General features: G+C 52.6%; 1 protein-coding gene across 3 annotated transcripts in view; it reads right to left on the reverse strand.

The window, feature by feature from the left end:
* The window catches only part of HABP2 (hyaluronan binding protein 2), a 45,544-nt gene extending 36,455 nt beyond the window's left edge, over window positions 1–9,089 (reverse strand). For all 3 annotated transcript variants that reach the window (XM_045291484.1, XM_004700921.4, XM_045291483.1), the window contains exon 1: window positions 8,965–9,089. In XM_045291484.1, the coding sequence (XP_045147419.1) occupies window positions 8,965–9,033 (69 nt within the window). In that variant the 5' untranslated portion in view covers window positions 9,034–9,089. The remainder of the gene's footprint in view (window positions 1–8,964) is intronic.
* Window positions 9,090–10,411: the final 1,322 nt, after the last annotated feature.

The following is a 10,411-nucleotide window of genomic DNA, read 5'->3' on the forward strand; positions in this document are numbered from 1 at the left end:
CCTCAAACTGCAATGTGCATAAGGATCCTCTGGAGAACATGCTAGGAATTCAGGTTCCTGGGTCCCGCCTCCAGATGGAGCTTCGGCAGGTCTCCAGCAAAGCCCAGAACATGCATTATGAAGCGGCTATCAGAGGTGGCTGCCATAGGTTTATATACATGGATTATATCTCTTGGGCATGGACCTCCGACCCAAGGAGACTGTGGGCCTATCTGTCCTTCCATGCTAGTTGTTGAATCATTCTGTGCCTCCATTTCCCCACTTGCAGAAGTAAGGAGTCCCTTACCCAGTTCAATGTCTTATCCACTCTTTCTCAGGAGGAGGGTGGCACTTGCAAAGGGTGGGAAGTCGGGGAAATTGGTCGGCTCACAGACTTGGGTCAGACTGAGCAGGAGGTTTTGGCAGGTGGGAGGGTGGGGGTGGTGGTGAAGGGCCAGGGCATGGGGATGGGATGGCCACTCTCAGGTCTGGGTGTGAGGATGAGCTGGGTGGCCTGCTATGAACAAACAGATACGGAAGGGGGCCAAGTCTGCAGACATGGACCTCCTTGGACACAGCGCAGGAGTCCCAGGAACTTCCCTGGACAATGAGTGGCCTTGGTGGCCAGCCTGGGAGCTCAGAGAAGTAGCGACCTGCCTCAGGAACCAGCCCACAATGGAAACTGTTCTCACCTCCATGCCTTCCACTATGTGAAAAGTGAACCACGGGGGGTTCTGGAAATGTGTGTGTGTGGGGTCAGGACACCTTGTGATATAACAGAGAACCCTGTGTGAACAAGGTCATCTCCTCTCAAGTTTCTGCCAGCCCTTCCGTCGGTCCTGGGATGGAGAAAGGCGGGGGTGAGGTGGGTCTTTTCTTTCACACCCTCTGTTGTTGGTGTACACTGCTGAGTCAATGCCGACTCTGTGGTCCCCTGCAGGACAGGATAGAGCTGCCCCTTAAGTCAGGGGCGACTCTCTGCTGCCCTACAGGACAGGATAGCGCTGCCCCTCAGTGCCTCCTACTCGGTAGTCTTTACAGGAACGCCCTTTGGGTAGCAGGCACATCCCTAACCACTGCGCCACAGGGGTTCCTAGCACTCCTCTGACTTGGGCCAGTTTGTCCTTCAGGAGCTGCAGGGGCAGCCTGGGTAAAGTCCTTTGCTGCTAACAGCGCATGTGGAGGTCCAAACCCACCGCTGCTCTGTGAGAGATGGAAGCGGACTGCTCTCATATGGGTGTGCACTTAGGAAAGCCTGCGGAGGCAGTTCTCCTTTATCCTCTAGGGAAGCGGTTCAGGTCGGATGACCCGCTCACAGTAGCACAATGACAGTTATGAAGTAGCAATGAGAATAATTTCATGGTTGGGGTGGGGTGGGGTCGTGACATGAGGAAGGCTGAGAACCAGTGCTGTAGGGTCTCTGCAAGACAGAGAGGGCTGCATGGCTGTGACTGTCGTATCCCTCTTTTAATCAACAAAAGCAGATCCTCAGTGCAGAGCTTCAGGGTGGTGGTGACAGTAGCCAGCCACCTTTCAATGACAGCACTGTGTTTTCTGTGGTTGCCCGAGTCAAGGCTGACTCCTAGTGACCCTCCCGGGTTTCCGAGATTGGGACTGTTTACAGGAGGAGAAAGCCCAGTCTTTCTCCCGAGGAGCTGCTGGTGGTTTTGAACTGCCGATCCTGTGGACTGCAGCCCAATGCATAACCACTACACCACCATCATGACAGCCACCTTTAAATTGCTTCATGTCGAGGCAAGATAACGGCTGTCCAATAACAACAAAACATTAAGAACAAAGCCCAGGCTTCAGCAAAATGTCAGAGCATTGGAAAACACCGAGCTCACTGCCTAGCTGTCGGGAGGATTTGATCCTTCTGGAGACACCAAGAAGAGATTCATTGGCCTCCTGCCTGAAGCTGGCATCTGAGGTCACTGCTGGGAAGGACAATGAGAGGAGCCAGAATGCCAACCTATGTCCCATGGCTACAGCCATAAGCCTTGGCACCGGACAGACCCAGGTTCGAATCCCAGATCAGGAACCTCCCAGAAGCACCCTCATGGGCAGATGCCTGGGTTCTCTGTAGCTGAGTCGCATCTCTATAAGATGAAGCTGACAACGGCCCTTCTTGCCTAACGTTGTAGGGAGGTTCAAAGGAGATCATGCCTGTGAAACACACAATATTAGCAAATGGCAAAGACTTTTAAAAGTGGTCGCAATGATCAACACATAACCATACACCCTTCTACAGGGGGAAGAACAACAGAAAACATGGGGGAAGGGCGACAGTGGTTGGTGTGAGAGATGAAAATAACAATGTACAATCTATCAGGGGGTTCTGGGGGTTGGGGGAGAGGGAAGGGAGGGTAGGGGTAAAAGAGCTGATACCAAGGGATCAATAGAAAGTAAATGTCTAGAAAAGAATGAAGGCAACATATGTACACACATGCCTGATTCAACTGATGTATGGATTGTGTTAAGTTGTACAAGCCCCCAGTAAAATGATTTTTTTTAAAAAGTGGTTGTTGCTGCTCTGGTGACTGCTGTGGTTGTTATTCCTGGCCGCTGTTGCGAGGCCGATTTTCCTGTTTGGGGTTTTGTTTGGGGGCCTGTCAGTGAGTGAGCTGCTGGGGAAGGGGCTGCCCAGGAAAACTCGCTCAGCACAGACTCTCTTTCCTGAACGTGTTTCGTGGGGGTCACTCTCACGTCACACCAACCCCCCGACCCCCATCCCATCATTTTCCTGGGATCTTTGCCAAGTCCTAAGCCAGGAAAACATGTTCTATTAATTATGAGGAAAAAGCATGTTTTATTTAAAATCCCGGCTGCCGAACGTTCTGCCATGCTGTTTTCCAGTAGAACTGCTTTTGCATTGAAGAAACCCTAATGAATTTAACATATAAATGTATCTGCACCGACATACACAGGCGAGCTCCTGTGACCCGATTTCCCTCAATATCAGCTACACCGCCAAGGATAATGAGCCAGGCTTGTGCATAGGCACCACTGTGTTTTGTTTGTTTGTTTTTTATCTGTAAGAAGTTGCAGGCACCTGCAGTCCCTTCTGTCTTCCACAAAGCTCTGTGGATTACAGCAAGAAGGCTAGTCTCTTGTGTCTCTCCTAAGCCTGGAAGAGACCCTGGTGTTGCTTCTGAGAATTAAGGCTCTGAAAAAGGTGGCCATGTTGGGTCCTGGGGGACATGCCAGTAGGAGATGAATGAATTAGCTTTGGCACGTGCCACACTTGCTACTCAAGAGCCAACATTAGTTGGCTCAAATGCTCCACCATCCACTGTTGTCTCTGAGCCGCAACCAGACATGAACTACACACACACACACACACACCAACAATGCAGCAGACAGACATTTGTATGCCCATCCAGCAGAAAAGATGTCAACATCAGGGAGCGGCATCCGGGCGGCTTATCCCTCCCCTAACCAACGGTGCTGCTGTTCCTCTGCCCCAAGATGCCATCCATGCAGGGATGTCAACCCCATGTTGCTAGATCGTCTGATTTAAAACAAAAACAAAACCAGGAAAAAGTGGAAAATCCACATTTTCAATGTGAAAAATTCCGATTTTAAAAATGTCTCCCAGAAATGAAGAAGAAAACTGAGAGACTCTCCAGGCTGACCTTCCGCCTGTCAGATAAACTCCGCTGTGGGCTGAGTGGACCCTCTAGCTGCCAGTTTGCAAATCCTGTCTCTGCAGACAGTTTCTGAAGCTCTCCGCCCAAGAGGTTTACCCAGGAGGTTTACCCCGGAGATGCCGCACACAAGCATGTTCAGTGTCGGCTCTCTTAGTCAGGAGAGAAGGAACCGTTGTCTGTCCCCCACCATCTCTGAGGAAGGGCTAACATAAGCAAGGGTCCGCCTGCTCAGCTCTCACTTTTGACTTCTGACCCCGGAAGAGGCCAAATTCCTTGAGAGCCAAACCCAGAGGCACCTAAGACACTTCAGGAGCCTCAGCCAGAAGAGGTTTCTAAGGCCTGGACGGAGTCTCCAGTCAGTCCACGGCATCATTCAGAGAGGGGACCCAGCCTCCCTCCGTGGGTGGCCAAGGCAACGTGCTAGGTCACGCGGACCTGCGTGCAAGTCCTGCATCTGCTCACTTGCTTCAGAAGCCCGGGGGCATCAGTTGGACATCTCCAGGTTTGTGTCCTCATCTGCCCTGCGGGGACAACCATCCAAGCCAGTGGTGGGGATAGGTGTTCCAAACGGGTAGGTTAGGAATGGAACGTAGTATGGAGACCCTGCAGCGTCCTGGCCTCTGAGTTGGAATAATTCTGGGGAGTGTGGTCATGTGTCTACACCGACTACCACACTTGGCCACTGGGATTCAGTTCTGATATCCACCGGGGCCACTTGCTAGGTGAGTCACTCTACATTGGCTCCTTCCTCTTCTTCCCAAGCTCTCTGCTCCCCTACTGTGCGTCCTGAGATTGCCTCCCAAGTAGAGTATCTGCACTTGGAAGAAAAACTTTTTAAAAGGGTGGTGGTGGTTAGAGCCACGGAGTCAGTTCCAACCCATAGCGACCTTTGTACCACTGCCTGGGCCTGCCCCAGCCTCACAATTGTTCCCACACTGGAGCCCATTGTGACAGTCACAGTTTCAGTCTGTTCTGTGGAGGGTCTTCCCTCTCGTGCTGCGCCTCTGCTTTACCCGGCCTGATGTCAGGCAGCGGCTCTCAACCTGTGGGTCGTGACCCCTTTGGGGTTTCGAACGACCCTTTCACAGGGGTCGCCCGATTCATAACAGTAGCAAAACGACAATGGTGAAGCAGCAACGAAAATAACTTTGTGGTTGGGAGGATCACCACAACACGAGGAACTGTATTAAAGGGTCGCAGCATTAGGAAGGTTGAAAACCACTGTCTTAGAGGGAAGAGCCAATTAATGTGAATTAGGGTTGTACAATATGGAAATTCAGATCACATATTCTGTAGACAAGAGAGACGAGAACCCAATCCCATCCCACACTATCGCTGTGACACCCACAGATAGTTTAATGCAGAATAGCACCAGCTTTCCAGATATGAGCATAGACAGACACATTTACTTTGCTTTATGTTAGGCCAATAACTTTTTCACTAATTCAGATTATAGAGAGCAACATTGAGCTGTTTCATTTAATTTTTTTTTCTCCCTGGAAACTTGGACTTTGCTGAACTTCTGTCTAGTGGCTACCTTGACCCCACACAAAATTGCATTTTTCTTTCACACCCTAAACCAGCGGTCCTCAAGCTGTGGGTCGCAACCCCTTTGGGAGTCAAACAAGCGACCCTTTCATGACCCGATTCATAACAATGGATGTATGTATGGACTGTGATAAGAGCTGTAAGAGCCCTAATAAAATGATTTAGAAAAATAACAAAAAAATCAAAACAGTAGCAAATGACAGTGATCAAGTAGCAACGAAGATAACTTTATGGTTGGGGGGGCACCACCACATGAGGAAGTGTATGAAAGGGTCGCAGCACGAGGAAGGTTGCGAACCACTGACGTAAGGAAAGCAAAGCGGGCCAGCACAGGAAAGGATCATGATTGGATCCCTGGAGTTGACGGCCATCCTATCGGACCCCTCACCAAACTCACCGCCATTGAGTGGACGCCGACCCATGGCGACCCTATTGAGAAGGGTGGAACTTCCCCTGTGGGTTGCCTAGACTGTTGCTTTTACGGGAGTACAAAGTCTCATCTTTCTCCCTTGGGTCGGCTGATGGCTTCGAACTGCCGAGCTTGAGATTAGCAGCCCAATGCGTAACCACTACGCCGCATGGGTGCCTCTCACACGGGCATCTGCATACAGACCCAAAGGCAGATGATCCCAAGCAGGAGTTGTTATAATGTCTACTGCATGAGCCAGGCTTCTAGCATCTTCCCCATGGGTTAGGATCACAACCCATGACTGCTTTTCCTTAAAGTATAAGGGCCTGGAAAGGCCCTGCCCCTCCACCCAGCAAACAGGCTCTGGATCTAAGGGACAGCCCGCTCCTTCTGAGAGGCCTGGGCCCCTGCAGCTACATGGACAGGAGAAATGCCACCCTTCCTCAGCCAGGGCTCTGGGCAGGAGACCCTGTTTGGGTGGGCTCATGGCCTAGAGGGTGGCTACCACTTTGCAGCTACAGGACTGAAGGTCAAGTGGCCCACCCTCTCTCAGGCCCAGCCCCTCATCCGTAAAATGGGAATCATGGCCGTGCCTGCTTCTTCGGGTCCTTCAGAGATGAGCCCTGATCCATGGACGGAGCTTGGCATAGGGCTTGGCACATAATGGTGGCCAAGTTGGTGATTGTCTTTAGCACCACGGGGCAGGAGAGTCTGCACACCCCATCTGGCGATGCGGCCCCCTTTCCCCTGATGCTGCCTGGAACTCTCCAAAGCATCTGAACTAATTGGCCACCTTCCCTTCGATTTCTGTACGCCGGCCTGCGGAAGGCAGCCCTCCTTCCCGACCACCTGTCTGGCATACATCTGGGGGAAGAAATCATTCCAAAGCCCTGGCTTTTCTCCTTGGAATTGCCTAAGCTCATTGCCTGAAGGCTATCGCTCATATTTTCTCTTTGATCTATTATTGACTTATAATTTCATTGCTAACCCTAAAAATTCACTGGGGCTTGCCAAAAAAAGAAAAGGAGGGGGGTGTATTTGGGGGCCATTCTCGTTTTATGAACTTCAAACAGACTGCGTTTGCTTCTGCTGGCCTGCAAACTTTAGCATCTAGTTCTTTCCGACTGGTGCTTTCTCTGGGCCCTGCCTGGGCCTCTGATAACTTCTGCCGCTGCTTCCCGAACCTGTGGTCTTTCTGCTGGGCCTCGGCCCCGAGAGCCAACAACCAGGGAAGATGCTTTTGAGGGCGTGAGAGTATCTGTAGTTGCAGCCACTGAACACACACCAATCATCGCTGGACCAAGCAAAGCCCACCAAAGCCTTTGGAAGTGAATCCCGTGGCAGCTTGGTAGGGCCTCAGGTAAGTAGGTATCTGGGTACAAGTTACCCGGTGTTGGGGGGAGGCAGTACGGGAGGGAGGGAGAAGGTGTTTCAGAAACACGCTAATCAGGAAGCCTGGGCTTGAGTCTGCTTCTTGCTGGAATCCTTCTAGGGGACAAATCTGAGTGCTAAATGAAAAAGTACTTAGTCAGACAAAGAGCTTTAGACACCCTCGTCACATCCCCCACCCCGCCCCCGTCCCCTGACTCCGCCACCCCCAGAAAGGGGCACATGCTCTCATTTTCCCAGGGAGGTCATGCTCATCTTGGAGTTGTTAAGGGTAAGGAGCCCCCCATCCCCCAATGACTCTGGGAGAAACAGTCTCTTGCTTTGCCGGCAGGGAAACTGAGGCTCAGAGAGTTCCTGTTCCTTGCCCCGAATTCCATCCTACCCCAAACCCGAATCCAACCCACCGCCACGGAGTTGATTCTGACGCTCGTTAGGAGCAGTCGGGTTGGCTCCTACTCATAGCCACTTATGCACGCACACATGCACGCACGCATGCACAGCAGACGAACCACTCCCTGGACCTGTGCCAGCCCACAATGGCTGGTCGAGCCCCATGTGGCAGCCACCATATCACTCCATCTCGTGGTGGGTGTTCATCTTTGTCCACGGACAGCCTCATCTTTCTCCTAAGGAGCAGCTGGTGAGTTTGAACCTGAGACCTTTCGGTTAGCAGCCCAGGGTTCACCCCACAGTGCCACCAGTGTTCCTGAGCGTTCCGTCCCAGAACCCGGGGAAGCTGAGATTCAAACCCCGGCTCCTCACGTATCCCCCAGGCGACAACCCTGGGGGTCCACCAAGTCTCGGATGGCCCTCCATTCCCCGCCCAACGAGATATCCTCCCTGCCCCACCAATGCACCCACGTGATAATCACTCCCAAAACCACCCCAGCCACAAAGGTTTCCCCACGTGCAATCAACCTACGTCCAGGCGTGGTCAGGGTCGTTTGCAGCCAGCAGCTTCGCCCTTCAGACCCTCGGATCTGGCCCGGGCGAGTGTTGCCTCTAGAGGGCTAGAGAGCCGAGTATGCAGGTCGGCCTGTGCATTGTGCTGGAAAGGCAGGCTGCGGCCTTCAGCAGCTTCGGTGGGGTCTCTGAGAGCCCCACCGGACAACCCCACCCCCACCCCCACCCTCTCCCACCTCCCAGGCCGACTTTGACCTGGCCCCTCGGTGGGATTATGCTCATAGAGGCCTGTGACCACAGGGCTTGGTCGGTACAGGGGGCGGTGGGGGGGTGGGGGGCTCAGCAGTCGCCAACATGACAGGGCAGTCGCTCTTGTGGGGGCCTGCGGTCCCTGCCGTGCAGATGACTTGCACACTTGGTTGCTCATGGAGAGGGTGCAGGGTCAAGGCCACCCACAGGCACCTTGAAAGAAAGGCCCAGGCCCCCAGACTCCCCATGGAGAACCCGGTGGAGCCCAGGCCCGGGGTTGACAGTAGTTGGAGTTGCCGTTGGCAGCTGTTCATGGGGGCACACTCAGCTGGGCACCGTCCACCTTTCGCCAAAGCCCAAACCGCAGTCCCCGGGCCACGTTGGCACTTTTTGGTGCGTGAGGCTCAGAAGAAAAGCTGAAAGGGAACTCGTTCCCTGTTCAGGTCATGGTGAGTTCATTTGTTTGTAAAACTACATTTCCGGCCCCCCAAACAATTTTTAAACGATTGTGAGGGATAGGATCGGCTCTTCTGCTCAAAAGCTGGCCAACTCCTGAACTTAAAGTCCATCGTGACCCCAGCCCAGGGCTGTTCCGTGCCTCACAACCTCAGGACTCCTTCACTGAAGGCATTTGGGAGGAACTCACGGCCACTGAGTGGATGCTGACTCCTAGGGGACTGGCCCTGTAGGTTCCCAAGACTGTAACTCTTTTACAAGAGTACAAATGCCTCCTCTTGTACCTGTGGAGCAGCTGGTGGTTTTGAACTGCTGACCTTGCGGTTAGCAGCCTGATCCTTAACCACGGTGCACCGGGGCTTTGATGAAAGGGACACTTACCCCAAAGCTGGCCTTCCCTACCAGGACCACAAGCAGCAGCACCTGGCGATCTAGCGCCCTGGCAAACATCTCTGTAAGGCCAGGCCTCCTATTGCACTCTCAAAAACAGGTCCTCCCGTTGCCTCTGCCTTTGGGGACAGGGGTGGGAAGGGATGTCAGTCTCCAAGGATTCGGGAACCAGTGAAGGGGATGAAAATTATTAACTAGGCGTCAGATACTGTTTAATGTTTTGCAAACCAGCTATCTTGATTAAACAAATGGTCAGTGGGGACATGGGGGCTGGGCTGAGACATGGGGTGGGTTCTTTTCTGGGGAGAATGTTGCCAAGAGAGGGACAGGGGTGAAGAGCGGGTGCCCTGGTCCCCGAGTGCTTGTGTGTGAGGGGGGTGTCTTGCCACAGAGTGTCTCTAGCATAGCCCAGCCTCAGGGAAAGCCCTGCTGCGGTCAGGTGAGAGACTTCAGGTCCTAGCCGGGCCCTCTGCTGATTCCACAAGCATGTGCACTGAGTTCTGATTCGGCAACTCCAGAGATGAAGGAGGCCTGGCTGGGCTCTTGATAACATCGCGCTGTTCTATTTACGAAAGATAAATTAGAGGATGCAAAACTGCTATTGACAAACATTGATTCCAGGCCCTTTGAAGAATTGCCCGCAGTGGTTTGTCAGCTTCAAAAGTTTTCTTTTAAATCTCATTACGTAAGGTTTTTACTTTTTAATTATTCTCCCTCCCCTTCCATCAGAGCCTTTTTCTGATCGAGGGCAAAGAAAAACAACAGGCAAACAATAACCCCAACCATGAGAGTCATGCGTAGGGACCCTTGTTCCCTCCGTGCCTTGTTTAGCGACCGTGGTTATTGGTGGGGCTGCGGAAAGCAGCAGTATCCCATTACGCATAGGTGCTTGTAGACACAATTGATCTCTTTAATAGGCATCATCTTGAGCTCCCGTATGTAAACACCTGACTGCCCACTGTAATCTTTGCCAGGCTCCGGGAATCCTCCAGGCCCGAGGGCTAAACCCGGCCTTGGCAAGCCTGCCGGGGCTGAGGCCTGTGCTTGACTTCCTGTCTCCTCCTCACCCCTTTCTCCAGCTGTCACCCCCATTCCCTGCCTGCTTACGGAGGACTGTTCAGGTGCTGTAGGTGAACTGCTGAGACCAGTCCAAGAGAAGGCCAGTCAGTGGCCAGCACTAGATGGGCTTTACAAAGATGAACCAAGCCCTGCCCTTTCCCCACCCAAGCAGTGCTCGGTGTATCTTCCTCCTTCCCTTTGTTCTGTCTCCACCCTGTTGAGGCTGCCATCAGCTAGCTCCCTTCAGGGCAACACTCACCTGCGTGCGCCCAGTTAGATCTACACATGCTAGACTATATTTATATGAGAATGGGGAAATAGATCTATGAGCCTATAATTATAGGTTTAGTATTAAGGTAGCAGAAGGACATTGGGCCTC

The sequence above is a fragment of the Echinops telfairi genome, unplaced genomic scaffold, assembly GCF_000313985.2.
Source record: "Echinops telfairi isolate 266 unplaced genomic scaffold, ASM31398v2 ScPeMD7_70;HRSCAF=299, whole genome shotgun sequence".
In the NCBI taxonomy this organism is placed as follows: domain Eukaryota; kingdom Metazoa; phylum Chordata; class Mammalia; order Afrosoricida; family Tenrecidae; genus Echinops; species Echinops telfairi.